The sequence below is a fragment of the Clarias gariepinus genome, chromosome 7 (assembly GCF_024256425.1).
Source record: "Clarias gariepinus isolate MV-2021 ecotype Netherlands chromosome 7, CGAR_prim_01v2, whole genome shotgun sequence".
Lineage (NCBI taxonomy): Eukaryota > Metazoa > Chordata > Actinopteri > Siluriformes > Clariidae > Clarias > Clarias gariepinus.
In genome coordinates this window covers 7,328,528-7,351,453 of record NC_071106.1, presented here as the reverse complement: position 1 = coordinate 7,351,453, position 22,926 = coordinate 7,328,528, and the positions used below count along the sequence as shown (strand labels likewise).

Below are 22,926 nucleotides of genomic sequence, written 5' to 3'. Positions count from 1 at the left end.
TCTGAGGATACGGCCTGAGATGTCGTCTGGTCCTGCTGCTTTCCTGGTGTTTACTCTCTTGAAGGCTCTCCTCACGTCATGCTCGGTGATGATGAACGCGTTTCCGGTGCTGGCAGTGTCTGCAGCCGTTAGCGCCGCTAGCATTAGCATCGCTAGCGTCTTTAGCTGCAGCCTCGAAGCGGGCATAGAAAGTGTTTAGCTCGTCTGCCAGAGACTCGTCCGCATTCGTCATACCAGTTGTTGGTGTTTTATAGTCCGTAATTGTCCTTAATCCCTGCCACAGGCTCCTAGAGTCACTTTGTTGGAGTTGTGACTTTAGTTTCCTCCCGTAGCGCTGCTTCCCCTCTTTCACCGCCTTCCGGATGTTGTATGACGCAGCCTTGTATGGTTCCATGTCCCCCGACTCGAGTCCCGTGTTGTAGGCAGCGGTGCGAGATTTCAGAGCGTCACGGATGGTTTTATCCACCCACGGCTTCTGGTTGGAAAACGTTCTAATAGTCTTTTTTTTCCACGGTATCATCCGCTAGTTTCCCAATGAATCCCACAACCGCTTCCATAAACACGCTGACGTCATCATCTGAGCTGTTTCTGAACATGTCCCAGTCTGCGTCATCGAGTGCGTCCTGTAACGCGGCCACCAATTGGTCCATCCAGCGCGCGACCTCCCTCTGAACCGGAACTTCCTGTTTCAGCCTTTGTTTGTATTTTGGCATGAGGAAGATGGCGGCGTGGTCGGATTTACCAAACGGTGGACAAGATTGTGCCTTGTAGCCATCCTTGACAGTTGTATAACAATGATCCAGTGTCCTTTCGCCCCTGGTGGGGCAGGTGATGTGCTGATAGAAGTTCGGCGCTGCGCGTTTGAGGTTGGCACTGTTAAAGTCCCCCGCCACAATAAGCGCAGCGTCCCGGTGTTGTGATTGTTGTTGTGTGAGTGCCTCATGCAGCTTGCATAAGGCAGTGTCCGTGTCCGCTTGTGGTGGAATATAAACGGCGCTGATTATGACCGATGTAAACTCCCGAGGTAGATAAAAAGGACAACACATAATGGACAGTAGTTCCAGGTTGGGTGTGCAGGAGCGTGGAACAACGCTCGCGCTGTTGCACCAGCTGCTGTTCACCATTAAACACACGCCGCCACCCCTTGATTTCCCCGAGTCCCGCGTCCTGTCCAAGTGGTGAACCAAGAAGAACTCGGCCGGCTGGATGGCGTGGTCCGGCACCGCTGGGTTCAGCCATGTCTCGGTGAAACAGAGGAGATTGCAGTCCCAAATGTCTCTCTGGAACTTTATCATGGCTCTGAGGTCATCGAGCTTGTTTTCCAGTGACTGGACGTTGGTGAGCAGGATGCTAGGCAGAGGTGTGCGGTGTGCACGGGTTTTCAGCCTGTTTCTGACGCCGGCTCGTTTCCCTCGGGGCCGCCGCTTCGCGTCGCGTCCTTTGTTATCCCTCAGGATCTCACTCGGCCAGCTCGGATCCGGGGTTAAAAACGTCGAATTGTGAGTACATTGTACACCAATAGAAACAAGAGTGTCTCTATCATGACTAATGTACTCCATGGTGGTAATTTCGCCGGTTTTAAAACGCTGTTAACTAACTTAAAGAACAAAAACAAAGAAAAGGTGGTCAGAGCAGTCGTGACGGCAGTCGACCTCACCGGCGCCATCTTGATGAACTTAAATGTCTTTTTATGTGCCTGTGGCTTAACAAGCCAGACATAATCTCCATCAAAAACCATGTGACCCTCCCAGGGTTGTTCCTTACATCATCAAATGGACAATTTATTTGGACTACCTCAATTCAGCTCTGTGTTCAACTTGTCGTTGCTATTTTGTCACAGTGTATTGCATTGTGTTGTGTTTGTTACCCTTTGCACAACTGCACTTTATGTTTAGTGATGGCCAGATAAATCCTTATTTAGGTGTCAGGCCTTCCCAGCGAATAGTTTCACCAAAGGGTTAATTTCATGAAGCTTCATTTAAGGGCTCAAATTCGGTGTAGCAACTAAATCATAAATGCACAAGCAAAACAATTAATATGTACATGCAGCTACAAGCTACTTTTCAAGAAAATGTTTATGCACATAATCAATATTTCTGTATTTCAAAATTAACTGAAGAGTGCAAAAGCCTTTACTGAAGCGCTAAATGAGTCGGTCACATGATTCTGGCAAACTCAAGGCTTTAGGTGCGTTCGACTTCATGCGGCGCTGCACAGACCGATCGGCGGCTGACTTGAAGTAGTGCATGGCGGTTAGAAATTTTGTCCGACTTGAACCGGCGCCGACGCCACGTGACGTTCACGTGTGGCATCAAAGTAACGCGAGAGCGTTTCGAGAACAGCCGGCTTGCTCAGCCAGCGCAGCATTTCAGGAGCGACTGCACCAGGCTGTGATGACGTCACAGCTTCTCATGATTGGCCACATTCACCACATGACGATGATCACGAGTCTTTCGTGCCTTAATCCATATAATTGCATAAGAAATCAATGTGCATGCCATTTCGTAAATGTTTTCCTTTAAATTCTTTATATTGGATTTGTGCATAAGTTTATTGTACTTTTTTCATACAGACCACTTATAGTATTCAGCTGCATATTTAAGTAATATTTTTTATGGAATAACTAAAATGTCACAGACATTTAATGTAATGTGGTCAACATTGATTGATGCTGAAATCTGTAGTTGCTGAAATCTGTAGTTGCTGCTTCACTTGCATGTGCTGCATTGTGCTAGTGTGCATTGTCAAGTGAAAAATACAACATTTAGATCACTTTTATACACTGGTATAAATTATAATAAAGACAAATACATTGTGCTTGTGCATCTATGATTTTTCTCGGTAGCTTCACACACCTTGAGTATAGTCCCATGGTCTCTCACTTCGCATATATAAAGACCATGCATTACCAAGTGCAAGAAAAAACAAAATGAATAATATAACAATAAATATGAAGAACAGCTAAGGAAGAACCTTTACTCTTAAGGTTCCCAAGGAAATTGCAGAAAGAATGAAAACTGGTAAACTGGAAGAACTGGAATAAATACAAGTTAACAATGATTTGTGTAATAGTTTTTTTATTAAATTTTTCAACAAAACAACAGCAGTGGTACAGGTATCTTAACAACAGGCAAAATTTTGTAACACATTCTAATGGCTATAAATTCTTGAACGCAAAGACAAAAACAAATCACAAAACAAGTTTAGAAAGACACAGTCAATGGAGACCTTCAAGAAAGTTCCAGAGAAAGGACTGTGTGATAGTTTTGAGTATTTCCCCAGATGTTCCTCTCTGATGTCATGGCAAAAGTTACAGCCGTTGACACAAAACAAGGTAAACACTTGTGATGAACAAACACATACTGGACACATAAGTGATAACTAAATTTTCAGCTTTCTCTCTAAACAGCTCCTACAGTATCAGCGATCTAGCTTGTGCTGCAGTGTTTCCCCAACCTCCTTCTCCATGTCCCTCTACCTCCACTGAGTCACCTGTCCCCCTAATCTCAGTTTTGTGAAACCACCAACCAGCCAGTGCTCTGTGCAACAGACACCCATTAGCCAGGACCCACCGACTACCACCCTAAAAACCGATGTAGTGGGTGGTAACCCTTCAGGAGCCAGAAACCCATCCTCCGTCCAGATAGACCGCCCTGAATCACAAGGTATGGCACCTATAAGACTGGAAAAAAGATGCATATGTTTGCAGTGGTAAAAAACTTTTTTTCAGAAATCACACAAAAAATGTCATTGCTACTTTTGGACCTTACAAAAACTTATCAAAAACTGCTTTTTATAAAAAGCTACAAACTACTTTTTCACAAAAAGGATACACCTTGTCAAGTGAAAAAATTAGAAAAAAGTTAACCAACATGTTAACTTCTGACAAAAGAGTTAAGGGATGCCGCCATGCAACTGGGGAGGGAAAGCAAACCTGGGAGTACTACACAGTAAGTCTAAGACTGCACTGTATAAGATAATTTTGCATCTTATTACAAAGTCACTTTCGTATTACATTGTGCTTTTTCTGCAGCAAATGGATGAGCTATTTGGGTCCTCTGGGATAGGAACTGCACCACCTGGAACTATCTGCTCTACTCCTCTATGTTTGGAAGATCCACCTTCTCAAAACAGGCCTCCATCAATCTCTCTTCCTCAAGCTCAGGCAGCAGGTGCTTCTGTAGACGAGCAGCCGGGGACCTCTGCCAGTACAAGCATGTCCAGGAGGCAGAGATCCTCACAACCCTCACAATTTTTTGAGGCATATGAAGCGCATGCAGAACGAAGAACAGCTGTGCTTGAGTCTCTTGTAAGGCCGGACCTGGAGAGATGGCGTCAACTGAAAGAGAGGGGCAGACGATTTTTTGAAAAAAAAAAAAAAAGATGTTGACCAGTTTGGGAACTGTTGTGGAGGAGCCAAAGAAAATCGGAAGACAACAAGAGCAAATTATACAGTTACTAAAACCTTCTTGAAAACATGGCAAATAAAGCTTATTCTGTTCCAAGCAATGTATGTACTTTTATTGTCCTATTTCCAATGTTATAAATTGCCTCTTATTTTCAGTTACAATTTCAAAATGCACTTTGAGGTGACACTTCAGAGCTCTTGCCTTGCATTTGTTGCACTTTCATACAATTTTACTAGTAAGTCTTACAGACTAAATTATATTAACTGTCTACAATTTTTAACTTTCACTGAAATGATTGCATGTTGGTACTGCAACATAAGACCTAACATAACACCACTAAACAAAACATAATTTGATTATGTATGAGCTTGATTTGTAAAACAGTATTTGTTCAGTAACTTTAAAATGAAATGATTTACACATGCACATATATTGTTTATAAACTTACCGTCGTTGTTCATCCTGCTGCATTTCTTCCAACAAAAAAGGTATTTCTATAGCTTCCAGTTCATCTGCAATAAAGTAGGCAAACGCCACGTGATCTGCCATGTTTAAGGAAGCAACGAGATTCCCAACGTGTCCGACTTGACGGCTCCGTTTTCAGCTCCTCCTCGACTGCTTCCGGCTAATCTCGCCGATCGGTCTGTGCAGCGCCGCATGAAGTCGAACGCACCCAAGGCTTTGTTTGTCATTTGTCACGTGACTATTAGGGAACCGACAAACACTGTAAAGCAAGGCTTCATCTGGACATGCCCCCTTCTGCTCGCTAGCTTTGGAGCTTCTGTGTCACAGTAACATCACTATTCATGTTGTTCTTTTCTTTTTGTATAGTTCTTAATTAGTTTTGTTAATTTATGCTTTTAATTTGTTGTTTTAGCTGGTTAGCTAATTAGTTGTATTAGCTAATTTTGTTAATTAATGGTCTTATTTTATGTTGTACAGTTGTGCTTAAAAGTTTGCATACCCTGAAACATGTTAAACATTGCCTTTTTTTTTTTTTTTTAATATGATTGCTAATGCAATGTTTTTTTTTATTTAAGGATAGTGGTAATGTGTTCCAGTCATTACTTATCACACAGCTTTTTGGCTCCATTTTAAAGCCTATTGATAACTGAAGTCACCCAAACAACCCAGTTCAAAAGTTTACGTATCCTAAAATGTTTGGCCACATCATAAACACGCAGATTAACACACACAGGTTTAAATGGCTAAAAGGGATGTTTCCACACCTGTGACTCATTGTAATTGCAATTACAATTGCCAATCAGTACTGTTCAAACTCCGCAGGAGAGGTGAAAAATAAGAGTTACTGTTGATTCTAATCCACGAAAAGATTTCACCCACTACTGCCAGAGGAATTGTTTTGGACGCAAAGAAAACTTTAAGCGCAATACAGGCTACTTTGGAAAAAAAAAGTGGTGTTGTTTCAAGCAGCATATTAAGAAGGTACTTGAACACAAATGATCAACATGGTCAAGTTGACAGAAAAAAGTCGTTACTATAGCCAAGCCACAAAAAGGCCCACTTGTAGTATGCCAGACAGCTCCTGAACAAGCCTGACAGCTTTTGGAGCAGAGTCTTCGGATTGGTGAGACCAAATTGAAGGCTGAGATCTCAAACGTGCAGTTTATGCAAAAGAACCAAAAATTTACAGGATCTGGAGGCATTTTGCCAAGATGAATGGACAGCTACAGTATACCGCCTAAAAGAATTAAGGACCTTAGGTTATTAAGGAGCCAATTATTACAAAATACTGCATGTCATCATTGATGATAAAGGGGGCAAGCAAGACATATTGTGAACTAAAGGTATGCAAACTTTTGAACAGAAATTATTTTCTGGTTTTTCCTTATTTTCATGTTTTGTTTAAAGATTGTGCCATTTTTTTATGCCTCACATATTTTTACCTTCTCACTCATGTTTTCTACACATCTTGTAAATTCTCCCACACATTTTACTGTGTACTAAACTGTGATTTAAAGTAACTAAATGGTTAAAATTACAGTAAAAGCCTACTTGACTTGACTTAAAAAAGCGCTTCAATAAAATATTACTGTGTGCAATTTTTTCGTTTTGGCTTGGCAGTGTATACCAGCTAAGGTCCAATAGACCTAGAAGTACCATTTATTCACACACTGATTGGTGAACTGATCAGGGTGCATGTAATACCACAATGCAACTGGACCCGCCACATTATTTGACAATACGTGTAAGGCTAGTAAAATATAGCCTAAAAAATAAAAAATAGTAGTTTTAAATAATTAGAGTGGTCTTTATTGAATATATTAAGAAGGATATTACAGAGTTGCAGAGAGCAGCCCATCCTTGATGATGTCACAAAGCTCATCACCTCTCTGATTTGTCTAAATTTAATGGCCATGCCCAGAGTATTTTTATAAATAACTGTAGAATATAAGGCTTGAGAAGTGATCCAGCAAAAGAATTGAACATACTTTGTAATGCTGTTTCTTATAACACTCCTTTATCTTAGCCAGGCAAAGGGAGAAAATTGCCATATTCTGGAATCTCCAGCAAGTCCTCTGTTGTCAAAAGATGGGGATGTGATAATCGGAGCTATCTTTTCAATGCATCGTGGTACAGAGCTGCAGTCACTGGCATATACTGAAAAACCTCAACCTTCACCCTGCATTAGGTTTGTTGTATTAAACTTTGACACTGTGGTTACTTTGAGGAATTTTTTTCTTCATCGTAATAGTCAACAAATTGTAAATTTCTTTGGATATTTGTAGAATTGACCTCAGAGAAATCCGCCGTGTTCAAACTATGATGTTTGCAATTGATGAAATCAATAGAAGCAACACCTTGCTCCCAAATACCTCAATTGGTTACAGAATTTATGACAATTGTCTCTCAGGCTTGTTATCCATGAAGGCAACAATGGCTTTGATGAATGGTATGGACTTAACAGCGAATAATTCTTGCTCTGGCCAAGAAGTAGTACAAGCTATCATAGGAGAGTCAGAATCTACTCCTACAGTAGCACTCACACAAACTACAGGACCTTTTAAGATCCCAGTGGTAAGGATCAATGATTTAAAAAATGAATTAAAAATAGTCATTTATTAGTTGAAAAACACTCATAAGATATGTATAGGATTATTATCCTACAAAATTCTAATTAGGAGGTAAATTCTAATAATCACATTTATTATTCTATTAAATGTGCATGTTAATTTTAGAGATCTAATTGTTTTAGAGTAATTAATGTTATTTGATTGGGTAGTATAGTCGTGCAGTGTTTCTTATTGTCCTGAGTTAAGTCCAGTGCTTGGGTTACAAAGCTTGCAAATATTGCATGTTCTCTCAACATTTTTATGGGTGTTTTCTGGGATCTTCGGTTTTCACCAATTGTCCAAACACTTGCAGATAGGAAAACTGGCTACATTAAAGTTGTCCATAGGTTTAAAAAAAGTGCATGAACATGTCATACTTAGTGTTTCCAGCATTGTTCTGTGTCCACAGTAAAACTGACCAGCATACTGTATACTGGCTTTGCAGCATACCGCAATGCTGCAAATACTGTTATTTTTAACTACTGTATTTCCATGAGTACACTGTTTTAGGCAAATATCATGTATAATAATTGTTAAGTGAATATTATTGCTGTGTATCTTCATATGTATTTTCATCAGTGATTTTTTTTTTTGCATTTAAACATTATAAAAGAGATTTTAAGCTTTTTTTTTATAAAGGTGTCTTGTGAAATGAAAGAAAAACTTGTCCCATGTGTACCAATATTTACCCTATAATTTTCTTCCATATTTTTCAATATAAAATCTTTCACAGGTTTTACAGAACCAGGCATTTTTACAACCTGTCCTTCTGTTCTCAGATTAGTTTTGCTGCCACATGTGAATGCTTGAGCAACAGAAGAGAGTATCCCTCTTTCTTCAGGACCATACCAAGTGATTACTACCAGGGTAGAGCACTGGCTTATATGGTTAAGCACTTTGGCTGGTCTTGGGTTGGAGCTGTGTACAGTGATAATGACTTTGGAAACAGTGGAATAGCCATTTTTTTGAAAGCAGCCAAAGAGGAGGGAATATGTGTTGAGTATTCTGAGAAGTTTCAGCGGTCATATCCTGCCAAAATGAGTAAAGTGGTTGATATCATTAAGAAAGGCACAGCAAAAGTAATTATTGTATTTCTTAACTACTTTGATATGAACATTCTAATAGAACAGCTTATTCTGAAGAATGTCACTGGCTGCCAGATGATTGGTGTTGCATGGATTTCTGCTGCCTATCTAGCAACACCAGCAAGTTACAGTGTACTGGCTGGAGCCATTGGTTTTGATGTGGGAAAATTGAAACTCAGTAGTTTTGCTGATTATGCTGGAGGTAGATTTTGGCAAACAGCACACCCTTGCTTGCATATAGAGGAAAATGTTCCTGAAACTGACAACTGCAGCAAATATGTGGATATGATTCAATTTAAAAACTACAGTGCGGACATACCAGAACTGAGATATGCAAATAATGTCTACAATGCAGTTTATGCTGTGGCACATTCTCTACACAGTCTATTGAGATGCACAGAAAACCAGAGTTGTGAGAAAAACAAAACAATACAACCATGGCAGGTGAGACAAAGAAGTGAAGTAAATGAGCAATTTCTATCCCAATTATTTTCATGAAAAAAATATTTTTTTTTTTTTTTTTTCATTTAAAGGTTGTTGGCGCTTTAAAAAAGGTCAATTTTACCAGCAAAGTAGGAGAAAACATTTGGTTTGACAGCACTGGGGCAACAGCACCAAAGTATGATGTGGTGAACTGGCAACGAGGGGTCAATGGAGGAGTGCAATTTAAGATTGTAGGTTATTATGATGCAACTCTGCCAAATGGACAACAATTTGTCCTAAATACTGAAGATATAGTGTGGGTTGGAGAAAAACGTAAGGTACATACATTGTTTCACAATTCCAAAAGTTTTTAGAAATATAAAATGCAATAAATTTTATTTGGCATCACATTTTTTATTAATCAATTTTTTGGACCCCATTATTTTTGCAAATTTCTCATTAAATGTATATGCACCTTTTTACATTGCTGTAGTTCTTCATAATAATTATGAACCTTATAATTCAAAGTTTGTAGCCATAATGTATTGTTGTTAGAAGCCAAGGTCTGTGTGCAGTGAGAGCTGTCCTCCAGGAACCAGGAAAGCTGCGCAGAAAGGGCGGCCTGTCTGCTGTTATGACTGTATACCATGTGCAGATGGAGAGATCAGTAACCAGACAGGTAATGTCAGCATTACGGAATTTCAAACACAATTTGTTAATTATACATTATGTATCATGTTCTTATTATTTAAGACACAGTTGCTCAACAGTGGTATTATTAAATAAAATCACAAAACAAAGTTTATTAACCTTTCTAATGGTGATAACCATAATTATTTTGCAGATTCAAATAACTGTGAGCAGTGCCCAGGAGAATTTTGGTCTAATGCTGTCAGAGATGAATGTGTGCTAAAGGATATAGAGTTTCTTTCATTTACAGAGATCCTGGGTATAATACTTGTATTTTTTTCCTTGTTTGGTGCCACATTAACTGTGCTAGTAGCTGTTTTATTTATTATAAAAAAGGACACTCCTATTGTTAGGGCCAACAACTCTGAGCTGAGCTTCCTGCTTCTGTTCTTTCTGACTCTGTGTTTCCTCTGTTCCCTAACATTCATTGGACGGCCCTCTCAGTGGTCCTGTATGCTGCGCCACACAGCGTTTGGGATCACATTTGTCCTCTGTATCTCCTGTATACTGGGAAAAACTATAGTGGTGTTAGTAGCTTTCAGGGCTACACTTCCAGGCAGTAATGTGATGAAATGGTTTGGGCCTCTACAGCAGAGACTCAGTGTACTGGCATTTACATTTGTTCAGGTCCTTATTTGTGTGCTTTGGTTAATACTTTCTCCTCCTTTCCCTTATAAAAACATGAATTACTACAAGGAAAAAATCATATTAGAATGTAATCTGGGCTCAGCTATAGGTTTCTGGGCTGTACTGGGTTATATTGGTGTTCTTGCATTTTTGTGTTTTGTTTTGGCTTTTCTAGCTAGAAAGCTGCCAGATAATTTTAATGAAGCTAAATTTATTACATTCAGCATACTCGTATTCTGTGCTGTGTGGATCACCTTTATTCCAGCTTATGTCAGCTCTCCTGGAAAATTTACTGTAGCTGTGGAGATATTTGCTATTTTGGCTTCTAGTTTTTCTTTACTATTCTGTATATTTACACCTAAATGTTATATTATTCTTTTTAAACCTGAACTAAACACTAAGAAAAATATGATGGGTAAAATGGCATCTAAATCACTTTAAGAAACAAATTGCTTAAATCAGCGAACATATAGATTTTCATTGTAACTGAAAATGTTAAACTTGGACAAATAAGGTCAACCATATAAATATTAATAATAATATTTAGAAATCTTACAGATAATTCAATCTAATATATAGATGTGAATGAAAAATTTATAAACTATTGCTTAAAAATGTATTTTGCATTTAGCAACACGGATGCTTATGATCATGAATGTAATTTAATTTATTCCACTTCTATTAACAATTTGTGTCATGTCAATTTTCTTTAAAGAAAGGCAATTAAAAATGGATACCTTCTGAATGTAATGGACCCCAGTGTATATAAGAATAAACCCAAGAAACTGATTAACCAAAAAATTTCCTGAGATACAAAAAATATACTTCACTAACAAAACGTGATTGTATAGGTTACAGATGTCTATTAAAAAAAAAACAACAACAAAAAAAAAAGAAAGTCAATTTAATTGTTTCATATGTATGAGGGGCATTTAAGTCTCTTCCTGAAAGTGGCAACAAATAAACCATTGATTTTCAAGGACAAGATGTTTTACCTAAATGTTTACGGAAATAACTGCAGTGGGCTCTTGGCTATCTCGGCAGAGATTATCCTTAATGGAATAGACACATGGCCTTCTTGAAAAACATTGGAACCATTCATACTGCTGCTAAAAGGCTCATCACAATATTATATATTGTGCTTAGGTCTTCCATAAATATCAACTGGTTTTATGCCTTTTATTAAAAAAAAAAAAACAAATACAGAAAAGTCCCTACTTGACTTAAACACATGCACATAGTTCCCAACCATATTTTCTACCAATCTGTATTCTCACAAAAAACAAAATGGACAAACTGGATCTTCTTTGCAAATCCTGGGACTTGTCCTTTTCCATGCCTTTTTTTCACAAAGACCAGGACTGCATCTAGTGAGATTCCAATTTTTCAGTGGGGACTATTGGGCTCCCTTGGGCTGGACAGTCATCTAAGACCGCACCTCAGCCCGTGAGGGAAGTGTCTGTTGTTAGCATCTGCGACGACAAGACGAACTTAGAGTGGGACCCAGAGTCAGAAACCGGGGTCTGAACCACATAGGAAGGGTACGAAGCACCTGGTGCATAACCTTTATTGGTGATTGGCCCCTAGAGTGAAATCTCCTGGAGCTGGTCCAGACCCAGCTCCCCTGGGTCTGGACGCCTTGGCCCTTACATGGCCCAGGTTATGCCTTTATGCGCTTTTCCTGATAGCTCTGCTCCCGAGCGTCTTGGCGAGGGTCCATCAACAGCGTTTGCGCCTCTTATTTAGCACCCTGTTGGCCAAACAGAGTGTGGTTCTTGGATCTAATATCCCTTTTCAACGGCTCACCATGGGTGATTCCAATGAGGTGGGATCTTCTGTCTCAGGCGCAGGGGATGATATTTCATCCCCGGCCCGAGCTTTGGAACCTTCACGTTCGGTCCCTGAATGGGACCAACTAAGTCAAGCTGGACTTTCAGCTAGCGTAATTAAGACTTTTCTAATTGCTAGGGCTCCCTCCCCTAGAAGAGCTTATGCCCTCAAATGGAGTCTATTTGAAAGTTGGTGCATGACGAAGCAGGTAGACCCAGTCCACTGCCGAAATGTTTCAGTGCTGGAGTTTCTGCAGAAAAAGTTGTGCTCAGGCTTGTGCCCTAGTACCCTCAGGACGTACGTAATTGCTATTTCAGCCTACTACGTCATGATTGGTGGGGTTACTGTGACACGGTCCCTTTTTGTGGGTTTTATCTATCATGCCAATTAAGCCAATTGACACACTTTTTTTTTTTAGTATTCCTCCAAATTAGATATAAATACCCTTGAGTAAGACATAAGAGTGTTGAGAATCTGTGGTGGTAACATAAAAACATGAATGCAGTTAGTGGTTTTGCAGCAATATGATGGGAAAATGTTTAGCTATGCACAATTATTCTAACCTAATTGACATGTTTCCAGTAAATACAGTAGCATACAGAGCCATAGTGAGTTTAGAACTATAGGGATTGTTGCCATACTAAGCACCAGAAACGTGAAAGGGCTAATTTACAGTAAATATTGTTTTGTTTTAGGGCACTGCATTTTTGTATGCTTATGCAGTTGTTGAATATACTGTATATATTAAGGTACAGTAGTTGTCATGTGCTGTAATACTGGAACTGCTAAAGCCAAATTTGAAGTTAAATGTTTCTCATCATTTTGCTGGTTGAAAGAAATTTTTTGAAAAACATATTTTTAAGTACTTTTAAATATACAATGCTTAATTTATTGATGTATTTACACAGACAAGAGTCACAGTTCTCCAAAAATTATGTAATGTTGATGATGATAAAGAACTGCTGAGCTACAATGACCAAGCTGATGGTGAAAGCACTGAGGTAAATGACCATGAGGAAGTTGCAGAGCCACCTAATATAAAACACAGTCTGAGGCAATAGGTGCTTTGTTTGTATGCACTTATTTTCATTCACCTTGCTTAGAGAAAAAGTAGTTCTACTGGGTGTTTATTTTGTAGTTTATCATCATAATGGTTACCTATATTTTTTTAGTTCGTAATAATTTTATCATAAATCTAATTAATAAATACATTTCTGGGGATATATGCATTTTCTCTTAATTGCTGATGATGAAAATAGTCTAATTTAATTTCCAATTTCCAACTTTGCCATTATCTAGTGAACCAAAGATGTGCCAACATTCGGCCAAACTTGCCATTATCTACTGAACCAACATTGGGCCAACATTGGGATTATCTACTGAACCAATGTTGTGCTAACATTGGCCCACCTTTCCATTATCTACTGAACTGACATTGGGCCAACCTATTTTTGGCCCCACCAATGAGCCACCATTGGGCCTATGCACAAAATTTTATTGGGCCAACCACTGATGCCAACACTGGCCCAAAGTACTCACTGCCGACGGCCTAGTGTTGAGCCAATGCACACAATGTCATTTGGCCAACCACTGATGCCAACACTTAACAACCTTAATGATCCCAACCAATCTGGATTCAAAGTAGCACATTCTACAGAGACTGCCCTGCTCCATGCTGCTAGATCTGCTAAACTGTTATCTGTCCTTATCCTCCTGGACCTGTCAGCTGCATTTGACACGGTGACCACAAGATTCTATTATCTATTCTTACAAGCCTTGGTAGTTTGTGGAACAGCGTGGCAATGGTTTGCTTCTTACCTAGAAGATAGGTCATATGAGGTAACATGGAGGGGATCTACTTCTGCCCCATGTAGACTCTCTACTGGTGTCCCGCAGGGCTCAGTACTTGGTCCTCTTCTATTCTCCCTCTATACCCGGTCTCTTGGTAAGGTCATATCATCTCATGGATTTTCATACCATTGTTATGCAGATGACACCCAGCTTACTCTTTCCTTTCCTCCCTCTGACACTCAGGTTTCCACCTGGATCTTTGCATGTCTGGCAGACATCTCATCCTGTATGGGTGCTCATCAGCTGAAGCTCAATCTCAGTAAAACCGAACTGTTGTTTATCCCCATGTCATCCCCATGACTCATCCCCATGTCAAGACCTTGTGATATCCCTGGACAACAACCAAATTCAACCACCGCCCTCAATCTTGGGGTAACCGTGGACAATCATCTGTCATTTTCCCCACACATTGCTAACCTTACTCGCTCTTGTAGATTTCTTCTTTCTTTTCAATATCAGAAGAATTCGCCCATTTCTTTCTTCACAGGCTACTCAGGTGCTTGTTCAGTCCCGTGTTATTTCAAGACTGGACTACTGCAACTCACTCCTGGCAGACCTGCCGCTGTCCACGATTCGTCCTCTGCAACTGATTCAGAATGCAGCAGCACGTCTCGTTTTTAACCTTCCCAAGTTCTCCCACACCACACCACTCCTTCGCTTCCTGCACTGGCTTCCTGTAGCTGCCCGCATCAAATTCAAAACACTGATGCTTGCCTACAAAGCTAAAAATGGCCCAGCACCCACTTACCTCTCTGCTCTAATCACACCACATACTGCACCACGTTCCCTCCGATCCTCCAGCACTGCTCGCCTCATCCCACCATCTCTCAGGGATCGAGGGCGGCATTCATCCAGGCTCTTTTCTCTTCTGGCACCTAGGTGGTGGAATGAACTTCCTGTAGATGTCCGTACAGCTGAGACTTTGACTATCTTTAAACAACGACTCAAGACACATCTGTTTCTCCAGTACTTGTTAGTAACTGGTTAGTCCCCAGTTATTAACCTAGTTAACCCAGTGTAAGTATGTATCCAATGATGTAAACTTTAAAGCACTTTTTGTAGATCGTTCTGGATAAGAGCATCTGCCAATTGCCAAATTGTAAATGTAACACATCTCCTCCGCTCCCTGCACTGGCTTCCTGTAGCTGCCCGCATCAAATTCAAAACATTGATGCTTGCCTACAAAGCTAAAAATGGCCCAGCACCCACTTACCTCTCTGCGCTAATTACACCACGCACTGCACCACGTTCCCTCCGATCCTCCAGCACTGCTCGCCTCATCCCACCATCTCTCAGGGATCGAGGGCGGCATTCATCCAGACTCTTTTTTGTTCTAGCACCTAGGTGGTGGAATAAACTTCTTCTAGATGTCCGTACATCAGAGACTTTGACTATCTTTAAACGACGACTCAAGACGCATCTGTTTCTCCAGTACTTGGACTAAACCCCCCCCCCAAAAAAAAAAAAAAAAAAAAAAAAACTCAGATGTGTTGGACTAATGGTACTTAGTTATTAACCTAGTTAACCCAGTGTAAGTATGTATCCAATGTTGTAAACATTAAAGCACTTTTTGTAAGTCGCTCTGGATAAGAGCGTCTGCCAAATGCCTAAATGTAAATGTAATGTAAATGTAACACTGGCCCAATGTACGCGCTGCTATCGGCCCAGCATTGGCCCATCAGCAAAATGCTATCTGTGTACTCCATCCCCACTGTAAAGCAAGGTGTTGGATCTCCTATGTATTGGGGTTGTGTGAGCTCTAGTGGCACAGGGAAGTTAGTCAAAATTGATGGATGATGAATGCAGCATGTTATCAGAAAATACTGGCAAAGAATTTATATTCTACAGCACAAGTGCTGCCAATGGGACAGTCTTGATGTTCTAACATAACATTGATCAAAAGCACAAGGCCAAGTTCACACTCTGGCTACAGCAGAAGAAGATTCTGGGGCAGCCATCACAATCTCCTTACCTAAATTTAATTAAGCCACTCAGTTTAATTACAAGGCAACCAAAAAACAGGACGGGAAAAAAACAGGAACTGGAGAATTTTTTTATTATGCCAAGATGAATGGACAGCTATACCACCTGAGAGAACTAAGGATCAATATTGCACAATTATTACAAAAGACTGCATGCCATTATTCATACAAAAGGGCACAACACAAAATATTAAAAACTAAAAAGGTATGCACATTTTATAGCAGGATTTTGCCTCATTTTCTTTATTTTAATGCTTTGTTTGATTGTACCATTCTGTTATGCCTCGCATATTAAGTCCTATTAGAAATAAAATTAATTTGCTTTGCCTTTTGAGTCATGATTTCTTAAAAAAAAAAATGTATACAGTACATCTTGCAAATTCTCCTAAGGGTTGGGACCTTTTGAGCACAACTGTATGTAGTTCCATGGTCCTGGAGGAACTTTGTTTCATTTCACTGTGTACTAAACTGTTTATGGTTAAAAACTACAGTAAAAGCCTACTTGCATTGACTTGAAAAAGCAGTCCAATAAAATATTAGTGTGTGCATTTTTTTTTTTTTTTGGCTTGACAGTACCTAGCTAAGGTCCAAGAGAGCTAGGGCACCATTTATTCACCCACTGATCAGTAAACTCGGGCAGGTTAGACCACGATGCAAATAGACCAGCCACATTATTTGACAACACATGTAAGGCTAGATAGAGAAAGCCAAAAATAGTAGTTTTAAATAATTTAAGTGGTCTTTATTGAATAAATTAGAAAGTATATTACTATAGGAGTATATATTATATAGTTTCAGAGAGCATCCCATCCTTGATGATGTCACAAAGCTCATCACCTCTGATTAGTCCAAATTTAATGTCCGTATGCAGAGTATTTCTATAAATACATGAAGAATATAAGGCTTGTGAAGTGATTCAGCAACAGAATTGGACATACTTTGTGATGCTGTTTCTTATAATACTTCTTTATCTTAGCCAGGCAAAGGGAGAAAATTGCCATATTCTGGAATCTCCAGCAAATCCTTTGTTGTCAAAAGATGGGGATGTGATAATTGGAGCTATCTTTTCAATGCATCGTGGTACACAGCTACAGTCACTGGCATATACTGAAAAACCTAAACCTTCATCCTGCATTAGGTTTGTTGTAATAAACTTTGATGCTGTGGTTACTTTCAGGAATTTATTATTTTCTGCATTGTAATAGTCATGACTTTCATGCAATTTTTCGCATATTTGTAGAATTGACCTCAGAGAATTCCGCCGTGTTCAAACTATGATGTTTGCAATTGATGAAATCAATAGAAGCAACACCTTGCTCCCAAATACCTCAATTGGTTACAAGATTTATGATAATTGTCTCTCAGGCTTGTTATCCATGAAGGCAACCATGGCTTTGATGAATGGTATGGACATAACAGCAAATGATTCTTGCTCTGGCCAAGAAGTAGTACAAGCTATTATAGGAGAGTCAGAATCTACTCCTACAGTAGCTCTCACACAAACTACAGGACCTTTTAAGATCCCAGTGGTAAGAACAATAATTTTAAAAAAAGAATTAAAAACTATTTATTTATTAGTTGCAAAACACTCATAAGATATGTATGGGATTATTATCTTACAAAATTCTAATTAGGAGGTAAATTCTAATAATCATGTTTATTATTTTATCAAATGTGCATGTTAATTTTAGAGATCTAATTGTTTAAGAGTAGTGAATGTTATTTGATTGGGTAGCACAGTCATGCAGTGTTTCTTATTGTCCTGGGTTGAGTCCTGTGCTTGGGTTACAAACTTGCAATCTTTGCTTATTTTCTCAACATTTTTATGTGTGTCTTCTAGGATCTTTAGTTTCTACCAATTGTTCAAACACTTGCAGATAGGAAAACTGGCTACATTAAATTGTCCCTAGGTATGAAAAAGTGCATGAACATGTTATGCTCAGTGTTTCCAGCATTGGTTTTGTGTCCTCCCTAAAACTGACCAGCATAAAGCAATAGAGCTTAAAGAAACAATGTTATTTTTTTAACTATTACCATTATTTTTACGATTATACTTTTTTTTTGCAGATATTGATTCTGTGTATTTTCGCCTGTACATCTATCAGTGATTTCTTTACTTTTGCATAAAGTGAAAGAAAATTGTGTGACACAAACTTGTTCCACTTCTCCCAATGTTTATCCTGTTTTTTCTTTTGAATTCTACAAGATAAAAAAAAATTCATAGGTTTCACAGAAACAGGTATTTTTACAACCTGTCCTTCTGTCCTCAGATAAGTTTTGCTGCCACATGTGAATGTTTGAGCAACAGAAAAGAGTATCCCTCTTTCTTCAGGACCATACCAAGTATACAGGGTAAAGCGCTGGCTTATATGGTTAAGCACTTTGGCTGGTCTTGGGTTGGAGCTGTGTACAGTGATAATGACTTTGGAAACAGTGGAATAGCCATTTTTCTAAAAACAGTTAAAGAGGAGGGAATATGTGTTGAGTACTGTGAGAAGTTTGACCGGTCATATCCTGCCAAAATGAGTAAAGTGGTTGATATCATTAAGAAAGGCACAGCCAAAGTAATTATTGTATTTTTTAACTACTTTGATGTAAATATTCTAATAGAACAACTTATTCTAAAGAATGTCACTGGCTGCCAGATTGTTGGCGTTGCATGGATTTCTACTGTCGATCTAGCAACACCAGCAAGTTACAGTGTACTGGCTGGAGCCATTGGTTTTGATGTGGGAAAATTGAAACTCAGTAGTTTTGCTGATTATGCTGGAGGTAGATTTTGGCAAACAGCACACCCTTGCTTGCATACAGAAGGAAATGTTCCTGAAACTGACAACTGCAGCAAGTATGTGGATATGATTCAATTTAAAAACTACAGTGCGGACATACCAGAAATGAGATATGCAAATAATGTCTACAATGCAGTTTATGCTGTGGCACATTCTCTACACAGTCTGTTGAAATGCACAGAAAACCAGAGTTGTGAGAAAAACAAAACAATACAACCATGGCAGGTAACATGAAGAGAAGAAAAAGAGCAATATCCATCACTATTATTGTCATGGAATAAGTATTCATTTTCTTTTTTATTTAAAGGTTGTTGATGCTTTAAAAAAGGTCAATTTTACCAGCAAAGTAGGAGAAAACATTTGGTTTGACAGCACTGGGGCAACAGCACCAAAGTATGATTTGGTAAACTGGCAACGAGGGGTCAATGGAGAAGTGCAATTTAAGGTCGTGGGCTATTATGATGCAACCCTGCCAACTGGACAACAATTTGTCCTAAACACTGAAGAGATACTGTGGGCTGGAGAAAAACATGAGGTACATACTGTACATTATTTCCCATTTCCAAAGGTTTTTAGAAATATTATATAAAATACAATTAATGAATATTTAAATTTAGGTGCCATTACATATATTTTTGCAAATTCCCCATTGAGTGAACATTTTTGCATTATTGTAGTTTTTCTTTATAAAAGCCATAAACAGTGTTGGGTGTACCACGTTATGAAAGTAGAATACCTGGATTACTTTTTTGATGTAACGAGTAATCTTACGCGTTACGTCTGGTACGTAAGTTAGGCAAGTACTGTTGGAAACTTTTTCAGAGACCAGGAGACATTGGGATATATTTCAGGCAGAAGTTACTCTTTATTGAGAACTCGCTGAGCATCTCTGTAGTCATCCAAGTCTCGACTAAAAACTCAGCTCTGGAGAGTTTATACTTTACAAGAGGGAGGGATACAAAGAGGTGGAGACAATCTAAACAAAGCATAGTGTAGTACAGGAATCAGCCTGGTAACGCAAGTTCCCCAGCCCTGGTCTCATCAGCATAACAGTGGCTTTCAAATGCATAGGTGCTAATCTAATTAGCCTGACAGTATCACCCAAACCTTTACATTCTCATAGAGACAAAGGCACAGCCTGGCCTTGAGATTAGCATTCACATTCACATTGACTTTGTGTGAAACTCGTCCTAGCAGCTCCCTTCCCCTCTGTTATTCCTGCTGTTATACCCTTATCACAACTATGCGGTTTGACTATGCGAGGACACACGAAAAGATGGAAACGTACAGTAATCACTGCGCCAAAACTCGCAGTAAATCATGTTAAACCATACTAACGGCCACCGCGTAAATCCGCTTAGGTTAGATAGGGGTATTAGCTGTAAACTGATTATGAGACAGACTTCACAGAGTGATGATGGTAGAATAATTATAAAGGTCTTAACTAAAACAACATGTAGGAGGAATTACAAAGGAGTTTTCATTTTCTGCAAAGGAAAAGTACTCTAACTAATGTAACTGATTACTTTTTGAATACAGTTATTTTGTAATGTAATTAGTTACCTTAAAAAGGATTTTTTTTTTTAAACAAAGAATTATGGCTTAACAAAAGCAAGTGTTTGTTAAACAGAAACTTATAATTCAATGGTTTTAGCCATAATATATTGTTATTAGAAGCCAAGGTCTGTGTGCAGTGAGAGCTGTCCTCCAGGAACCAGGAAAGCTGCACAGAAAGGGCGGCCTGTCTGCTGTTATGACTGTATACCATGTGCAGAGGGAGAGATCAGTAACCAGACAGGTAACGCCAGCATTACGGAATTTCAAACACAATTTGTTCATTACACATTGTGTATCCTGCTCTTATTATTTAAGACACAGTTGCTCAACAGTGGTATTATTAAATAAAACCACAAGGCAAAGTTTATTTACCTTCCTAATGACAATAACCATAATTACTTTGCAGATTCAAATAACTGTGAGCAGTGCCCAGGAGAATTTTGGTCTAATGCTGTCAGAGATGAATGTGTGTTAAAGGTTATAGAGTTTCTTTCATTTACAGAGATCCTGGGTATAATAATTGTATTTTTTTCTTTGTTTGGAGCCACATTAACTGTGTTAGTAGCTATTTTATTTATTATAAAAAAGGACACTCCTATTGTTAGGGCCAACAACTCTGAGCTGAGCTTCCTGCTTCTGTTCTTTCTGACTCTGTGTTTCCTCTGTTCACTAACATTCATTGGACGGCCCTCTCAGTGGTCCTGTATGCTGCGCCACACAGCGTTTGGGATCACATTTGTCCTCTGTATTTCCTGTATACTGGGAAAAACTATAGTGGTGTTAGTGGCTTTCAAAGCTACACTTCCAGGCAGTAATGTCATGAAATGGTTTGGGCCTCTACAGCAGAGACTCAGTGTACTGGCGTTCACTTTTGTCCAGGTCCTTATTTGTGTGCTTTGGTTAATAATTTCCCCTCCTTTCCCCTACAAAAACATGAATTACTACAAAGAAAAAATTATATTAGAATGTAATCTGGGCTCAGCTATAGGTTTCTGGGCTGTACTGGGTTATATTGGTGTTCTTGCATTTTTATGCTTTGTTTTAGCTTTTCTAGCTAGAAAGCTGCCAGATAATTTTAATGATGCTAAATTTATCACTTTCAGCATTCTTGTATTCTGTGCTGTGTGGATCACCTTTATTCCAGCTTATATCAGCTCTCCAGGAAAGTTTACTGTAGCTGTGGAAATATTTGCTATTTTAGCTTCTAGTTTTGCTTTATTATTCTGTATATTTACACCTAAATGCTACATTATTCTTTTTAAACCTGACCTAAACACTAAGAAAAATATGATGGGTAAAATGGCATCTAAATCACTTTAAGAAATAAATTACTTGAATCAACAAACGTATTCATTGCCATTTTAACTTAGGAATATTAAACTTGGGCAAATAATGTTAAATATAATCACCTGAACAACATTCAGAAAACTTACACCTAAGTAAATCTAATATATAAATAGGAAATTATGGAAAATCAGAACTGTGTTCTAACTCTACTCCATCAAAATGTATTTAGCAACATGCATGCTTATGATCATGAATGTAATTAAATTAACCCATTAGCATGAACAATTTGTGATATGTCAATTTTCTCAAAAAAGAGGAGTTAAAGTCTGATACCATCTGGAAGAAATGGATCAATTACTTATACGAGTGTATATGAAACCAACTAACCAACCACTTAAACAAACACATTTTTTTGAAAGAAAAAAAATACTAATAAAATGTGATGTGATTGTATTAGGTGACAGATAGACTATATTTAACTTTTAAAAATCATCAGGTATGGTCTCCAACAGATTAGTTTTGCCCAAAATTTCCTAATTTTCTTTTTCTTTATTATTTTTTTATGTTATATATATATATAAGAATCGGTTTTTAAATACCCTGCTACACTAATGGACTCATGCCCGCTTTTCACTAGTGTAGAGGTAAAAAGTTCTCTCTCTTTCTCTATGCTAGAGCCATACAGTAATCTGAACTGCCTGCTTTACGTCTGAATCACTGGCCTTCTTGGGAACTCCCTAAATGGCCCAAACATGTGGAAATTACTTAAGTGAGGTGTTTGTTTATGTCTGTGTATAGAATTCCCACAGACAAACATCTCTTCCTTAAGTTGACGACAAGATTTTCATAGATTTTCAAGGACAAGGTGTTTCACTTGCTGAATGCTCACGGAAATGACTGCAGTTTGCTCCGAGCCACTATGAGCCAGGGATCATTCATGGACATACAGACTTCTATAAAATGTTTGCACTATTTAAATCTTCTACAGCAGTTAAGAGATGCTAATCATACTGTGCTTAAGGGGTTGACAACATCAATGATAAAAGTAAATGTAAGTAAATGCTAATTGCTGCGTTGTTTGGTGGGAGTGTCTAACAGAAAAAAGGCTTAAATGAAGTAACATACAAAAAAAATCTTCAATACTGACGTACGAATCTTGCCCAGAGTAAGTAGCTTGTCCCCTGAATCTACGCAAAGCGATTCAGGCTTTTTTTTTCAAATAATATTATTCATCATGCTTTTTTTCACTGTTTGTGTCCAGCATTGAATAATTCTTTGACCACAAATGGCTGAAATGTGGTTGTGAATTTGTGACTGATATA

General features: G+C 38.7%; 2 protein-coding genes across 2 annotated transcripts; both read left to right on the top strand.

The window, feature by feature from the left end:
- The first annotated feature begins 6,085 nt into the window (after positions 1-6,085).
- On the top strand, positions 6,086-10,749 carry LOC128528228 (extracellular calcium-sensing receptor-like). Its single transcript, XM_053500983.1, has 7 exons — positions 6,086-6,102; positions 6,901-7,062; positions 7,160-7,448; positions 8,263-9,012; positions 9,102-9,329; positions 9,550-9,670; positions 9,836-10,749. Exons 1-7 carry the CDS (start codon positions 6,086-6,088, stop codon positions 10,747-10,749), a joined length of 2,481 nt encoding a protein of 826 aa, XP_053356958.1.
- Positions 10,750-13,110: 2,361 nt separating this feature from the next.
- On the top strand, positions 13,111-21,637 carry LOC128528227 (extracellular calcium-sensing receptor-like). Its single transcript, XM_053500982.1, has 7 exons — positions 13,111-13,139; positions 16,948-17,109; positions 17,212-17,500; positions 18,242-18,985; positions 19,068-19,295; positions 20,438-20,558; positions 20,724-21,637. Exons 1-7 carry the CDS (start codon positions 13,111-13,113, stop codon positions 21,635-21,637), a joined length of 2,487 nt encoding a protein of 828 aa, XP_053356957.1.
- Positions 21,638-22,926: the final 1,289 nt, after the last annotated feature.

Coding starts and splice junctions, on each gene's coding strand:
- LOC128528228 (XM_053500983.1), top strand. Junction 9,013..9,101: donor AAACAATACAACCATGGCAG/GTGAGACAAAGA, acceptor TTTCATTTAAAG/GTTGTTGGCGCTTTAAAAAA. Junction 9,671..9,835: donor AGAGATCAGTAACCAGACAG/GTAATGTCAGCA, acceptor ATTATTTTGCAG/ATTCAAATAACTGTGAGCAG.
- LOC128528227 (XM_053500982.1), top strand. CDS start 13,111: ATGACCAAGCTGATGGTGAAAGCACTGAG. Junction 13,140..16,947: donor CTGATGGTGAAAGCACTGAG/GTAAATGACCAT, acceptor TCTTTATCTTAG/CCAGGCAAAGGGAGAAAATT. Junction 20,559..20,723: donor AGAGATCAGTAACCAGACAG/GTAACGCCAGCA, acceptor ATTACTTTGCAG/ATTCAAATAACTGTGAGCAG.